General features: G+C 48.0%; 2 protein-coding genes across 5 annotated transcripts in view; one reads left to right on the top strand and one right to left on the bottom strand.

Annotated features, from left to right (window-relative positions):
- Positions 1-12,351, bottom strand: part of HDLBP (high density lipoprotein binding protein) — a 67,828-nt gene extending 55,477 nt beyond the window's left edge. Inside the window, exon 1 of one of the 2 annotated variants that reach the window (XM_082630644.1) lies at positions 12,260-12,351. The gene's annotated coding sequence lies outside the window, so the exon portion shown is untranslated. The remainder of the gene's footprint in view (positions 1-12,259) is intronic. The other variant, XM_082630643.1, reaches the window with a different exon arrangement.
- Positions 12,352-12,387: 36 nt separating this feature from the next.
- The window catches only part of SEPTIN2 (septin 2), a 33,797-nt gene continuing 29,759 nt past the window's right edge, over positions 12,388-16,425 (top strand). Inside the window, exon 1 of one of the 3 annotated variants that reach the window (XM_082630645.1) lies at positions 12,388-12,625. In XM_082630645.1, coding sequence (XP_082486771.1) covers positions 12,390-12,625 — 236 coding nt within the window. In that variant the 5' untranslated portion in view covers positions 12,388-12,389. Of the gene's footprint in view, positions 12,626-15,290; positions 15,326-16,425 lie in introns of those variants that run through there. The other 2 variants (XM_082630647.1, XM_082630646.1) reach the window with 2 other exon arrangements.

Raw genomic sequence — 16,425 nt, 5'->3', positions numbered from 1 at the left:
AAATAAATAATGATAATAAAAGATGACAACCAACTGAATAAAATGGGAACCTCTTAGCCTGCACTGATACAAATGAGTAAATTGAAAGTTTGATAGGAACAGATACTTAGTTTCCAAAGCACCTCCCCCACAGTATACTTATTAATCACAACGACTTCACAGTGGAGAAGCCTGGCAGACACCACCTTTATCAAGTGAGCCAAGCGAGCATCACTGGTAACGGGACACATCGAAATCGCGTCCCATCTGACACAATGCCATGAGAAGAACCCAGCACTCCTGTGCTATTCCAGCCGAAGATGCAAAACCTGAATCGAATCAAAAGGAAACAGACAAACCCACTCTGAGGGACAGTCTGCAAACTAACTGCTTGTGGTCATCAGGTGTCAAGGAGAGGAGAGTCAAGGTAAGATGGGGCAAATGCTCCAGTATAGGAGAGACTAGAGACCTGACAAGGAGTGTCAACACAGGGCTGTGAACTGGGTCTTTCTGGTGAAGCGTGAACTGGTCTGAAGATAGCAAAGTATTCATGTGCGTGAGCGGTTGTACTAAGCGTCTTGTTTGCAGGAAACACACTGAAATAGCCAAGGGTGATGAGGTTTCATGTCCCCAAGTTACTTGCAGGTGGTCCAGAAAAAAGTGGTTTGTACCATACTTGAAACTGCTCTTAAAGTATGAGAGTTAAAAAACACTTTTTTTAAATAGAGGAGAGTACTACTTTTGTAATTATAAAAAATAAATGCCGTAATTTGGAAATAAACACATTGAGGTAGGAGGGGGTGGCAAATGACACTGACCATCCAACTCCAAGTCAAACCCAAGTTTAATAATGTATATCTGACTATGAGTTCACCTATTTACATCAGTGCACTTCTCACTCACATTTTATGGAGCATAACAAAGTTTTACCTCAATTTTATAATATTGTGATGACACTAAAGCCTGTTACACATCATTTTTTCAAAGTTCATGAAAGCAGATTTTTATTTTATTTTAAAATTATTTTTAATTTTCTTATTTGTGATTTATTTATTTAACTACCTATTTAACTATCTATTAATGTTTATTTATCTATTAACTTACTTATCTGTTTACTTACCTATCTATTTATCTGTTTACTTATCTATCTGCTGCACCACCTCGTGGCACGTGGAACTTTCTCAACCAAGGATCAAACCCATGCCCCCTGCAGTGGAAGCATGGAGTCTTAACCACTGGACCATCAGGGAAGTCCAAAAGCAGAATTTTAAACCATCAGACAGTGTCAAGAAAGCTGCTGACAGCACCACGTCAACATGCTGAGCGGCATACCCCAAATGACGTCGGGTCCACAGCGGGCTCCTGCAGAGGAGGAAGGAGGCCTGCGGGAGGGCAGAGGTGCTCCGAGAGCTTTTCAGACACCACATGCAGAAGGAGCACAAGGGACGTGCCCATCTGCACTAGCCACCAATCACAGACTGTTCTCTGGGCGAGAAGCAAAACTCAGAGACACCAGCAGCTGAAGCCAGCCATGCCACGTGAGGGACCATGGCCCAAGGAGAGGGGAGCGATATTTAGGCTGCGCAAAGAGACTGACCACTCAATCAACAATGGCTTAAAAGAGAGAAAAACCCTCACATACCCCTACCACTTCAGGACTGGGGTGAGGAGATAACAAGACAAGCAAAGCTACCTTTGTGAATTAAAATAGTCCTATAAGAAGCCTTCTAATGCATATCCAGTAAGTTCTAAATAGGCTAAAACCAAAATCACACACCTTCAATAAAGCCATATACCAACTGACACCAAAAACCTAATTACTATACAATCCTGTGAGATTTGATGGAAATTCCCACAGATCACCACTGAATCCTTCACATGCCATTTCTTCCTTGAAGATATGGTCCTAACACTACCCACACAGTGTGGAACCATCCAGAAGAAATCAAGGGCTGGAGGTTTACACACACTCTCTCCAGCTCAGCGGCATCTCTGGCAGGTAGGCATACCTGAAGCCCCAAGCAACCAAGGACGAGAAGGTGAGGCTGTCACGCCACGCTGCTCCAAAAGCAAAGGCACGTCTCACGGGTCAAAGGAAAGCCAACCCGTGTTTTCAAAGATCAAAAAGAGAGTGTTACCTTTCCCAGTAACACCATCGTTTCCTCCCTGCCCAATCTTTCAGAAAAGAGCTACACTTAACCCAATCTCAAGGGCACACAGTGATCATCTCCAGCACTGTGAAATTAAGGGATGGCCCCAAACAGCAGCAAGCCTGATGGGTCACCTGGCTGCAGCTGTCTCTGGTCTGGACGTCCCAGAGACCGCCGGGCTGAGCTTAGGAGCCAAGAGGCCCTGGGCACAGACAGCCTGGCAGCACTGCTGAGCTCACTGCTCTGGCGACAAAGGCAATACAGCACTTTGGTCTCAGGGGCAGGAGAGTCAGCTCCAAGCAAAAGCAAATGTATCAAAACAGAAGCCTTGTTTCTACAGAAAAAAAAACTGTATTCTTCAAATTGATCTCACACACACTGATTTAAGCCAGTGCTATAAGAACACCTAACTAATCTTACACTTATGAGAAAAAGTCAAAACAGTCAATATAATTCAGTAATTCCATCTGAAAGGTATTTATAAATGAGCTAAGTATTAATAAAATTAGAAAGCATGTTACATAAAAGTGAAATGAGCAGTAACATACAAAATAAAAACGATTAGGATAACGCATCATCCTTGATTTTGTTTGCACCTGACCTGTCATCACCCAACACCCTAGGTCCAGGAGCCAGTGCACCATCTCAAGTGAGGGAGAAGTGAATTTAAAGTCCCACCCAGACACCTCAAAGCCTTCTATTTATAAGTTACAGGACACCACCAAGTTAAAGTTAACACGGTTCATAACTGTCAGAGTGGTACATCAGAAAGACAGGAAAGATCACATAGAGCCATCCTTTCCTCTTTTATTACTCTTGTTTAATTTCTAAAGAAAAAGAGTTAAAACAAGGACGAAAAGCATTCAACGCTGTACATCAAGGAATCAGAAACCACACCCTGTATACTGAGAAGGGAGCCCCGAAGGCAGAGCCACTTCTCAGCAAGTCACTCACCTCAACCAGAATTTCAAAAACAGCAAAACATGCCAAATACATGACACCCTTTCAAAAATTATTTCTTCTACCTCTACAGCGGCACCGCTTTCTCTTTCCCTCTGGCCTCTGCTGGTCCTGAGGGGCCCAGCGGTCAGGGCCTGTTCGCCAGCTTCCATTTCCCCCCAAGGCTGTCTGCTGTGGTAACCTCCCCAGGAGCGCAGCTCTCTCCAGAGCCTCCTGATGGAAACCTCCTAAGAGGCCAGAGCAGTTGCCATGCAGGCCGTTGCTACCAAGGCACCTGCACGAAGACTGCTTTCCCTCCCCCAGGAACCATCCACCCAGAGGTCTGCAGGATGACTAGGAGCAGGGAGCTCGGCACTACGACCCCTGGCGCCTGACCCTCGTTAGTCAAAGAGATTCCTGACTCACAGCGCCCTCCCTCCCAGTCCCCTTTCACTTAACTGCAGTCGCCCAGGCCAAGCGATGCACAGGCCTAATGGTGGTGCACAGAACTTCCCTGGAAGGGCACAACAGGTTATGCAGCAGAGATAACACTGCACACTGAATGCCTCTGGCCAAAGGTATTTCCTTCTTCCAGAAAGAAACCAACAGTAGTAGCACTGGTCCAGCCCGCGCTGTGTCTAGAAGCTGTAAGTGCCATTGATGACCTTACAGCTGGGAAGACAGTGTATCCTGCCCGTGGACAGAGCTGGGCAGTGGGACTGCTATGCAGAGTTCTCCCTCAGCCAGCAGAGCGAGGCCAGCTCAACCCACGCCCCAAAACAAGATGCTAGAAGCTTAGAGAAAGGAATCACGCCGATAAAGGTGAGCCAGCATAGAAAACAGGCAGGAGGACACTTGGCTTCCCAAGCATCGGTGAGCCCCGTGGCACCAAGCTGCACTGCCGCAAAGAAGGCCCGGGCTCAGCAGGCTTCCAGAGCTCAGCAGCGTGCCGGCCGAGCACATCCAAGCCTCTGGAGAAAGCTGCACTACAAAACCATCTGTGAAGGCCAGAGTCAACGGTGGGTGAAGAACACAAGAGCAACAGGTTGAGATGTGGCTTGAAGACTGCCTTATTTCTGTGTCCAGCACACCCCTCAGAGCCTAGAAAGCTGCTCTGGCTTGCAGCAGTCCATGGTAATTCACCAAAAGTCAGGAAAGACAAGAGTCCAGAATCAACACTGTCCTGTCTGTTCATCCCCTCCAAACACACAGGGCACCTGCCATAGCCAGGACACCCTGCTGCGCCAGGGGGTCCAAAACAAGAACAAGTCTACCAGTGGCTTATCCTGTAACCCAGATGAAGGGTGGGGCAGGTAAAGCTAAGCGGGGACTTACCCCACCAGACCTGATGACGTCACAGAGGCAGACAGAGGCGGTGGAGCTGGGTTGCTGCAATAAGAAGATGGAAACACCAGTCCAGGAAGACTGAAAGCTGACTCCCCTGACGGTGGCTGAAGATTGACCGACGGCAGCCGTTTACAGGTTACTGCAGAGATGGGCCCTGAGTGCTCAATGGTTTTAGGTCCGGGACTCTGATTTGTTCATTTCCTTCCAGGAAACCTACTGACAGATATGTACTTGGTGAAAAATAAATGCCTGATGAGGAATCAATGATATTCAAAATTCTAAGGGACACAGACCAATTTTAGTGTGCTTCCTTCAGGGTAGAATATCTATCTTGCTGCAAAGGCCTGGGTGGCCCTGCTCCTGGACATTACATCACCTGGACATTACATCCCAAATTTTAGAGAAACTCTAGAGATGCTGAGAGGAAACACTACGTAAATTGTCAAGGCTGAATGTTTAAATGTGTGAACTTCTGAAAATGAGGACCAAGACAAGGAAAAAAAAGTCACAGAACCTGACTTCTCTGTGCCTCTGTCTCCTGTCCTGCAAAAGGGAGCTGACATTCGAATCGACCCTTTGGTGTCACTGTGAGGATTATGAGTGCTTACATGCAGTGCTTAGCCCGGGCCTGGCAGAGCGAGCCTGGGGAGAACTCTCCGTGACCATGGCCCTCCTCGGTATCTGTGACAGCCACGAGAACTCTGGCAGTGCAGGCAGCAGAGCCGTAACTCAGCCGTACTTGCCAGTGGCCTCACCCTACCAGCCTCCACTCTCCTTGACTGAAAAATGGGGCCTGTGACTGCTACATCCTAGAGCCCTCCAAGGACAGAGCCGGTAAAGCAGGACTTCTCAACCTCACTGCTGCTGACCTTGCAACCAGGCAGTTCTTCCTTATGACCACACAATTCTTCCTTGTGGGGGCTGTCCCGGGCACTGCAGGATGGTGAGCACCTCTGGCCTCTAACCATGAGATGCCAGCAGCACTCCCAACTCATGACAACCAAAAATGTTTCCAGATATTCTGGGGTGGGGGTGGGGGGGTAAGATCACCTGGTTGAACCACTGCTGGAAATAAAGGTCATGATGCCTAGCGTGTAGGAAGCAACAAAAAAAGCTTTAACAGGCAAGGCTTTTTGTATCACTCATGCATCCTTGAAACAGATCACAAAACGGGATGCTGTATGAGTGACTATTAGCTCCAGGTGTCACCCTTCCAAGTTGAAAAACTAAGTTTCTGATAAACTGAATTGACCAAGGGCGGGGGGGGGGGGCAGTGGGGGAACGCTGGGAGGGGAGGGGGAAAGGAAGGGAGGAAATGAATGAAAGAAAGGAGGGAAGGAAGAAAGAAAACAAACCACCTCAGAGACTCCTTTCTTATCTTTGAGATGAAGAAGCTAAAGTCCTACAGATCAAGAAACACCCAAGGGCTTCCCTGGTGGCACAGTGGTTGAGAGTCCGCCTGCCGATGCAGGGGACATGGGTTCGTGCCCCAGTCCGGGAAGATCCCACATGCCGCGGAGCGGCTGGGCCCGTGAGCCATGGCCGCTGAGCCTGCGCGTCCGGAGCCTGTGCTCTGCAACACAACAGTGAGAGGCCCGTGTACCGCAAAAAAAAAAAAAAAAAAAAAAAAAAAAAAAGAAAGAAACACCCAAAATCACAAGGCTGATTAAGAACAAGTTTAAACTGAAGTACATACAGGTCTCCTGACTCCCAGTCCAGTGGAGGACTACCTTCCCCACCTGTACAAACATCTCCACCCTCTGCCCTGTCTGGTAGAAAGAACCAATGCCTAAGACCCAAGCACCGCTGCATGTCTGACAAAGTCCACAGCCAGGAACGTCTAAGAATAGCAATTCACACAAATAAAAGGCAAACCTGAGAGCGCTTTCAGAAAAGAATCCATCCTAATTGCTCAACGGCACTTGCTACCTAACTACTGGTTTCTGCATCAGCAACTTCCTGCCTCTCCTTGACCTAGATGAGGGCTGCTGTTCCAGCTGTGGGGTCTCAGGGCACAGATAAGCCTCCTGAGAGGATCCTGCACCCATGGCAGAGCCTGGGATGGGAGGGGCAGGGGCCATGGGGACTACATTCATACCAGTTTTATTAACTGATAGTATGAGTACGATAATACGGTCGACCAAAGAATGATCTTCAGCACAAAAATACTGTAAAACACAACAGAAATAAAAATTGGCAATCTTCTTGATTCTTCCTCAAGAAATATCTCCAAAACTATTGTTTTATCTAATATTTTTTCTTGGATATATTAATACGTGGTCTAAATAAAAAATAAGATCACATTACATGCATTGTTTCACCACTGGTCACACTTACTTCCATTTAAAAATGCATATGGCGGTCTTTCCAAGTTTTACACACAAGTTTACCTATGTTAACAACTGCACGTTGCACGGAATAACCATAAACTAAACCCCCTGCTGATGTCGTTTTGTTTTTTTCCGATTACAAGCACTGCAGAGAAGAGTACCATCTGCTCACTCGAGGCTGTACCTCGACAGGTTAAATTCCTAGAAACGCAATTACATGATTACAGGAGACGCGTGGATGGCACTGCAAACTTTACCCTCCCAATGAATTAAACTATTTACACTCCATGACATGGGGGTATACCTGACCCCTCACCTTCGGTAACTAAAATGGTCACGCTTATTTTCCCCAGTCTGTAGGGGAAATATGATTTTAACGTCAAGTCTTTGATCATCAGTGAAAACTAAAAATCTTGCTCTGCATACTGGCCATGTGAACTTCTTGACTGTGAAGACCGGCCTATTCACAACCTCCGTCCACTTTCCTACCAGGGCCTTCAGCACACATTTAAGACAATGTAAAACCCACAGCTGGGCTATAAAAGGTGTAGTAAATAACAGAAGAACAATGAATTTAAGTGCAACTCAAGTTGTAAGCTAAAAATAACATTGCTAAAGGGCAGCCAGGCAAAAGTAGTAAGAAAATATTGTCAAAAAGGACAGTTTTCTGTGTTTTGTTCTTTTTTTTTTTTTTTTGCCTCTCATGCCTCGTAGCCAAAGGGTGTGGTTTTTTTCCCCTCTGGAAAGGGAACTAGAATCTTTGGACCGGGGACATCAGTTACAGTGGAGTGATGGCAAACCATTCTGAAGACAGGGGAAGTAACATCTTCCATAGTTATTGCTAAGATTGTGGCCTTCTCCCCTCACCTGGCCCCCAGGCAAGAGGCTGGGAGGTATTTCTCTGGAGAACCCAAAGAGACTTGAAGAAGCTGACAGGGTGCTGTAAGAAAATGGCCCAGCCAGATGCCTCTACAGAGAAGGTCACAGTTGGCAAGCCCAACCAACCACAAACTCCGAGTCCCTCTGACATGTAAGCGGGCAAGCAAACATCACCGGATAGCCCAGAAAAGGCTCTGATATGAAAGCCAAAACCGCAACACAAAAAGCAGCCAGAAGCAAGCAGCGACTTTGGGGAAAAGAAAACTTTGAAACTCACTAATGTCCTCAGAGAGATAAGAGGAGATTCTATATCCATGGAACAAAACCAGGAGGTTATAACATAGGAACAGAAAGAATAAGAGAAATCTCCTAGAAATAAAGAGAGAAAAACTCAATAGAAGGGCTAAAAGATAAAGTTGAGAACGTCTTCCAGAAAGAAATGGGACACCTAAGAAAATCAGACTGTCAATCCAGAAGGTCCAATAGTTGAATTCTAGAAAGAGAAGGAAAGTGAATGGAAAGATATGAAGGTAATAAATCAAGAAAAATGCCCAGCACTGAAGAACAGAAGTTTCCAAAATAAAGGGGCCCAAAGGGCAGGCAAGACACTAGATGAAAACAGACTCCAAGGGACATCACTGCACTGGGTGCTCTGAATTTCACAGAAAATCCCTCAAGCTTCAAAAAAGAAAACACAGTCACATATAAAAGCTCAAGAATCAGAAAGCTCTAACACTTCAAGGCTAACACTGAGGGATGGAAGACAGAGGGGCAAACTGATGTCCAACCTCTCAACACAGGTATAAGGGCAGGATAACAACACACTCCAGACATCCAGGCTCTCAAAATTTTATCTCCCAGGCAACTCCTTGAGGAAGTGCTCCATCAAAATGAGAGAGTAAAAAAAAAAAAAGAAAAAAGAAAAAAAAATCAAGAAAGAGAAAGACATGGGTTCCAGGGAACTGAGGGCAGTGAGATCTGAAGTGAGATTCCAGGAGGTTGGAGGTCTGCACCGACTGAACTTGCTCAGATAAAAAGAACTGAATTTCTTGAAAGGAGATTTAGACAACTAGTGAATTTGGGGTTGACTTTTAGTGGCAAATGCATATAAAACTAAGAAAACAACAAAAACCACCGATAAGAACTTCAGGAAAAACAAAAATTTCTCCAGGAAAGGAAAAGTAATCCCATCACACCATTTGGCCCAACTGTGAATGGTACCAGTAGTCAGAATATAAACACTAAATACCTGACAAGCAAATTAAAGGTGCACCTGCTTTGGGCAGCCATGCATTTGTCTGCAGGGCGAAGGCAGAGGGGTGAAAGAAAGTGAGAGACGTCACATCTGCTCTCAGGGTCGAGTGGAGAGACAATGTGTGGGACAGGGGAGGGAAGGGCAGGAAGTGAGCAAGTCAGGCATGGATGTGAGAGACGGAGGCAAAGACCAAAGCCAACAGCTAGGAGACCAACGTGGGTGTTCTGCAGGGGAGGAGACATGATGGGAGAAAGGAAACTGACAGTTTTTCTTCCTTACAAGCTTTTCCAGATTTACTTGATCTTTAAAAAAGTATATGAAGATATAACCTTGATTTGAAATAAAATTAAGTTTTAATGTTAAAATCCAAATGAGCGCCAATAAACAGTATTAAGGGAGAGCATGCATGGCCAATGCATTGTTATCAAATTAACAGCAAGCATCAACAAGATGACTAACATGACAGGATACCGAGACAAGTTTGGCTTGTCTTAAATGATAGTTGAGGAACTTTACCTCACCGGGTAAAACAGTGGCCGACTAGGAATATCACCTCTAAAATGTCTCTGATATTAGAAATACAAAAAGGAAAAAAATAAATGAAAATCCTGCTTTACCACAAAGTAACTTGTGTAATCAAGTTTTTAAATGTTACACACTGAAGAAAGTTTAGTTCTTTTCTTGGCTTTCAAATGTTCAATGTTGTGGTGCCTTCATAATTCAGGAGAAAAGGCATTCTGACACATTAAGGTTCTTTGGCTGTCTTTCTATACTTGGTCAAAAAGTTTGACAACATGCTCCTTGGACTTTTTGCCACCAAAAGTCAGCAACTGAGAGTTCAGCTGTGTGCTGTTTCTTCCAGGCTTCCAGGAGCTTGGTTATTTCTTAATAGAAAAGGGAAATGCCTTCCTATGATCACTAGCCCTGCGAGATGCATGCGTGCTGAATGGGCCATACCAAATATAAGTATCACTCTGTACTTTAAAAAGTGTTCTCTGCTCAAGCCCTTTAGGTAAATAAGTTTCAGCTGCCAAGCATTAATGGCGAGTCTATCTGATCCACTTGTGACTAAAGATCACAAAGTCATCTTGGTGGACAGTGTAATCATTTGAAATGCTGTCCAAGTCAGTGTCTTAGGGCATTAAGTCCTTCACCTTGAGATGCCAGCAGTGTACCAAATTCTCAACCTCTTGCCCATATATGCCACCCCCTAAGTGGAGAGCTGTCACTTGTTCCCTTTGCATAAGCTAGTCTTCTTGTCTAGAATAGCCCATCCTGCCAACTCCACCTGGAAAAACTCTTATTCATCTTCTAAACCCCAGTTTCAGAACCACATTCTTTGTGAAGACTTTCCAACGGGTAATCACTGCCCCCTCTGTCCTACCTCCACTCCTTGTACATACTTCCATTACTGCACTCAGATCACCATAATCTCTTCCTTTACAAGTGTATCTCCCCTACCAGACCATAAACGGCTTGAGGAAAAGAAAAAAAAAGTCTGTGTCCTCTTTATCTCTGCATCCCCAGGACCCTTAACAATGTCTGGCACACAGCCATTTCCAAAAAAAATTTTTTTTGAAATATTTTCTACTGTGGAAGAAATAAAGCCATGAGGTCAAAATCAGACCGCCAGAAACCCCAAACAACAAATCCAAAGGAAAAAAAATACTTGATGATTCAAGAAGAAATTCTCCCATCAGGACGCTGAGAAGTCAGCCTGGCCCCCTGGAGGGGGCACTGTGACCGGGTTCCAGCGGGTCCCCCAGGAATGTGGGCCAACGGCATCTTAGGAGCGCTCTCCTTACACGCACTGCTCCTTTACTCAGGGGACCTCAGCCTGATTAGAGAAGAGGAGGTAAGCCCCAATTGGGACGTGACACACAGCAGAATTAACTGTAGTTACAGGGAAGTTTAATCTTCACTGTTTTCAATGGCTTTCAAATTTTGTCCTTCAAGGATTGAGGGGGTTTGTTCCGTTTTCTCCAAACCTAAAGCTCTCATGACAGGTGGGGGGTTGATGTCTCAGATCCAGAGAACTGGGAGTTCAAATGACGGGAGCCACTCTGAACCAAACGCCTTCTCAACCACTTTAACACTGCGTCCGAACATCCTAATATTAAGCGTACTTCACAAGGGTAGCTGGGGTTGCTCAGAGTTCAAAGTGATCGGTTGATAGCTGAGCACTAGGCTTCATCCAACGTCTCATTAGCCCGGGTTCGCTCCCATAAAAGGACACTGAGCTTCTTTTGTAGAACAGCACTACCAGTCGCCTCAGACAAAATCCTACTGTGACGCACCCCGTGTTAACAGGGCCTCAAGAAAGCTACCTGCCTAGAGAGTGCCCGTCCGTCCTTAGTTCTGCGGCAGACACCCAAGCGCAGGTGAAAGCAACGCCTGAGGGTTTTCGGCAGCTCTGCAGCTGAGGACAAAGAAACCCCGCAGCTCATCCTGCTCCTGAAGATTCCTCTAAGACTCATCTACACTCCTTTGGACGTTTCATCTGACCATAGCGTTGCTTAATAAAACACAGAGGTCAGTTTTCCTTTGGTTTTACGTGGTGCCCGGACACCACCCACAGGCCGACTTCCCCACCTCCTGAGTTGGCGGGGAGAGGACGCCCGGCCCTGAGCACTTCGCCACTTTCCAAAGACGCCCTGTCAGGATGCCCTACGGTCACAAAGAGCTTCAGGCGCCCTACGCGGCCGCCCAGGAGAGACTCCAGAGCCGTGTTTACTGCCAGTCGTGGGTAACCCAGAAAGGCTTCCTGTACGAGGGCGTTTGCGCCCAGCCTACCAGCAAGCATCGGCCAGCTGCTGGGCCTGCAGGCCGCGGGAGGGGGGAAGGACGCCCCGGGCCGGTCACGCCCCCGCCGGTCACGTCGCCCTCCCGCCCCCGAGCCGCGCCGCCGCAGTGAACTTGGAGGCGCCCCCAGGCCTCACCTAGCGAAAGCGAGGGGCCGCCCGCCCTCCCCCCTCCCCGTCGGGCGCGGGCTCCAGCCTCGGGCGCACGAAGGCCACGTCCCCGGGGACAGGCGCCCAACTCTATGGTCCGCGCACGAGTCGCCGACCCCCACGTGACCCACAGCAGCCAATCGAGGCGAGGCCCGGACCACCGAGACGACGGCGGCTCGGGGCTAGAGCAGCCCCGCCGGCGGCTCGCCGTCCCTCCCCGGTCCCGCTCCGGTACTCCCTGCTCGGTGCTGCCGCCATCTTCCTGGAGGAGAGGACCAGAGGCGAAAGGTCCCCTCCCCGTGGTCGTTCCGAACTCTTAACCGCCACATGCCCCCCTGTCCACCTCTCTTCTCACCGGTCATTTAGCTCCATCTAAAGAAACGCTCTTCCCCCCATTCTAGTTATTCACAAAGCAATGAATTACATTACCTGTTCCACTCTTATCAGCGTAAGGAAACGAAGCTCATAAGGTAGGAACTGTGGCGAAACAGGGACGAGCCGCCATCTTGGTAAAGGAGAAGAGGCTACGCTTGACCTCTTCCCCACCCCCGGCCTCTATATGGCCAACCGCCGTGGGAGGGGCACGGCGCCTGCGCAGAGGCGGAAACCGCGGACGAGCCTGCGCCTGCGCACTCGGAAGCTGGCGAATGGGGGCGGGGAGGAAAGCGTTGGCAAGGGGGCGGACCGACGCGTTGACGCAATCCGCCCACGCGCGGGGCGGGGCGCGAGTCTGCGGTCGGTCCTGGGCGGATCCGCGGCGCGGTCGGTCGGCGCTTGTTCTTCGGTGCGTCCGCGGTGAGTATCTCGCCGTGGGTCTCGGCCGCCGTCGGGGCGCGAGCTGTGGGCCGACGCAGAGGGGCGGTGGCCGGCTCGGGGCGGTGGTCTGTCCGCTCCGGGGGGGACGCGGGCGGGGCCACTCTCACGGCGTGGGGGAGGGGCGGCCGGCCCGGCATCCTGGGCCCTCCCCAGATCTCCCCCCATCCCCCCATACCCCGGCGCTCTTCCCGCTCTCTCGGCCCCTCCCCCGCCCTTCTGGGCCCTACAGGGTCCCGGCCCCCGCTCCCCGGGCCCTGGCGGTGGCGGCGGGGTGTGTCCCGGGCGAACCCGAGTGGCCCTTCTCACCCGGTGGGAGTTACGTGGGGCGTGGTCAATGATGGGCCTGGGACGTTGGAGCGTGCGCTGGCGGTCGTGGTCTGGGAGGGACGGTGCGGGTCGCGCTAACGGGCGCTTCCGCTTCGCCGGCTCCCGGCCGAGAGGAAGCTCGCGGGGCGCTGGCCGCCCGCTCCACTCAGCAGGCCCCGCCTGGCCGCACACAGAGCGGGAGGAGAAGGAGGAGGGGAGGGGAGAGGAGGGGAGGGGAGGGGAGGCCCCGCGCAGGGCCGAATCCGGAGGGACGGGCGGCACCGCCGGGGAGGCCTCGTTCCCCTGAAGGCCCGAGATGGGGCTGATCTGTGGCTGCCGTGGCTCAGTAAGGCCCGCAGGACCGCCTGTTACCTTTACGGCCTCAGTTTTCGTCGGTGCCTCGCTGCCTTGTCTGTGTCCCCAACACGTGGACGCGTGACCCAACCGCGCTGACTTACAGTTCCGACTGCTGTGGTCTTTCTCACCTTTGGCCTTGGTTCAGATCCTGCCTTTTGCCTGGAGCCCGCTTACCTCCACCGTTTGCTTGCCTCGTTCCTGCTCTCTTATTCAGGACTGCGCCAGGGTTAGACTTCTTCCCCCTGAAATAGGTGTCCGCCTGTTGTCAGCCTCTGCTGTTCCGTGCGGTGGTTGTCCTGTGAGGGGCAGTGGTGTGTGGACCTGCCCAGCCTTACTTGTTGTCTAGGACGGTGATCAGCACGAAACAGGTTTTCAGGTATCTTTTGAACGACTCAGATCATTATAATACCTCAAGACAAGCTTAATGCCCAAAGCAACCTTGCCATCGTAAGGAGAGGTGTATGATGGTGTAGGGGTCGTGCAGGCTGCTTTCCTGGTGTTTGTAATTTAAGGTTCGTTATTTTCGGTTTTGGTAGCTCCCACTTAGGCTTTCTTTGCACCGCCCAGCCTCCTAACTCGCAATGAATTACGGCAGTGGTCTCTTCGGCCATAAAGTTACCCTGATTTTTTTTTCTTCCCCGTTTTTCGTCTTGATCTCTCAGCGAGCACTGCAGCCCAGGGAAAGGACAAGGGCTTTTCAGTCAAATCAGATTTGCGTTCTGACTGCTCTTGAACTAGCAGGGTGACCTAGGGAAATGGGGATGGGATGGGCGGGAACCTCCCTCTGTGGACTTTAATAAATGTGATTCAGGTCCTTTTTATACTCAACTCGAAAGACAGAAACTGCTGGAAAAGGAAAAGTTGGCTTTGTTTTTTCTCCAGAGAGAAGGGGACACCAAAGCTCATTTGGCCCGCAGAATTGGGGTGAAGCCACTTGTATAGTCTTACCTCATTTTGTGCTCATCGTCATACTTGTCACTAGAGAAAACTCATTTGATCGTGGGGTGCAGCCCTCATGCTGTTAAGAGTGTGGTATACTGTACATGGACCTCAAATCCAAAGGCTCTGAATGCCAGATGTTCCAAGGGCTCTGGATAAGGGACTATGGACCTTTGGGTCCTACTTTGCAGGGTCGTTTGTGGATGGGGATAATGAATGTAAATACAAGGGTGACATGTCAGTGAATGGTGGTTTTGGGCAGTCCACTGATACACGTAAATGCCAGTAGCAAAGCAAGTTTCTGTTGCCAAGAATCCAGTTTTAGCCATCTGTTCTTTGTCCCCTTTTGTTTTAGAAAAGTTGATTTCTTCTTTGTGGATTGGGGTGGAAGTATTGCTCTGTGGAAGAAGGAAGCCATGGGTCAAAGAGAAAAAAAGTTTTAAATAGTTTCTAGTATCTAGAATGAGTGCATAAATTTTTCACTTGACCTAATTTCTGAGGTTTGGGGGATCTGATTGATCTGCATCCAAGGTTTAAACTAATCACAGTGCTTTGCATTTTGTGTTGCTGGATGAAGGCTTTCTCACTGAAAACCAGGCACTTCAGAAGTTCAACATTTCTCTTTCAACTTTCATTTTACATTAGTCAGTTAATAACTTAAACTGTTGGAAAACTGTAGTGGATCCAAATTACGTTTCAGGAAAAAAAAAAAACAACCTGAGTATGAAAGAAATAGGTTGTGGTAAGAGAAACTTGGTAAAATTAAAGCAAAGTTGAAATAAGTGTTTCTTTGAGAATTAACATCCTGTTCCAATAATATTACAATAGTATTCTCCACTTCCCCATATGTGTGCATCAAGATAGGTTTTAAGTAGGAGGAAACCGATAGGAGTGATGGTCCCCTTCTCGCCTGCTGAGCAGAATAAGGGCCTGCACACGCGTGGGCTCAAGGTGCAGTACTGTCAGGGTGCTCACGCGAAGTTGGTCGGGAGTACAGGCAAGGGGCCCAGAGCTGAGTGCGGAGCGGGTGTGTGGAAGCTCCAGAGCCACTTTGATGATGGTCCTCTGCCCCACCAGGTTGGTGTGAACTCAGATGGCGTGATAGCTAGTAAGGCGTGTGATAGTTAGTAAGGCAAGAGCCTGCTCTCAGGCATTTATGCTCCAGGTGAACTTGAAAGTCATTTTGTCTAGTCCTTTAAGAAGAAGAAAACTCATCATTAGGGAGTCCAGCTGAGATTGGACCACACTTATCTACTAATTTAAGAAATAAAAATGATTTGGTTCATGCAAGGCCTGTTTTCTTTCTAAATTTGTTCCTACATTTGTTTTGTTTTTGCTCTATTATAAATGGCATTTTCCCTCCATTTCCATTTCTTGGTATTCATTGCTAGTGCAAAATAGAACTTTTGAGTTACACCTGTCTTGTATGCAGCCACCTTAAGTAAATTACCATATTCTGGAATCTTTTTTAACCAAAGTGTTTGTGGGGGTTTTGGTGTGTATTCAGTCATATCAGAAAAATCATTTTCACTAAACCTGCCAGAGTAGCAGTAAATAATCACGGTGAGACTGCAACATCAGGGTCTTATTTGGATCCTGCTTCAAATGAACAACGACCAAAAAAAGAGACAATTAGAAAAATAGGAACCCTGGATATTTTGTTATATTAAAGGACTATTGCTCATCTTCCTTATGATAATGGCTTGTCGCTTTTCAGTCCTTATTTTTAGAAATATCTAGTACTCATAATCAGGGATCCGGGACAGTGGTTGAGGGAATATCTGAGTTGAGAACTGTTGAATCTGGAGGATGGGGTGGTCCTTGTGGCTTTTGTTTTACTTTTGAATATGTTTGGAGTTTTTCATAAGTGTTTTAAGATAACTGGTGGTAATGGGCATCCTTTCCTAATTAGTGATGGTAATTTAAATAATTTAGCATCTGTTGTTGAGAGGATAACGTTTGCCATTGGTTTCCGGAAATATATTTAAGCCGTTTCCTCACTTAGTGTTTTTATTAGAGTTGGTTGTTGGATTTTACCACATGCGTGCTCAGCATCTATTCACATATGGTTTTCTCCCTTAATTTGTTGTAACAGCTTGTATTGATAGATGCTTTTGGTACATTTCCGGGATATAATTGCTAGCAAGTATTTCATTGAGAAATTTTGCATTTCTATT

The sequence above is a fragment of the Mesoplodon mirus genome, assembly GCF_964341445.2.
Source record: "Mesoplodon mirus genome assembly, chromosome: 8".
NCBI classification, from domain to species: domain Eukaryota; kingdom Metazoa; phylum Chordata; class Mammalia; order Artiodactyla; family Ziphiidae; genus Mesoplodon; species Mesoplodon mirus.
The sequence above is the reverse complement of the archived record's forward strand: the minus strand, read 5'-3'. Positions and strand labels throughout refer to the sequence as shown.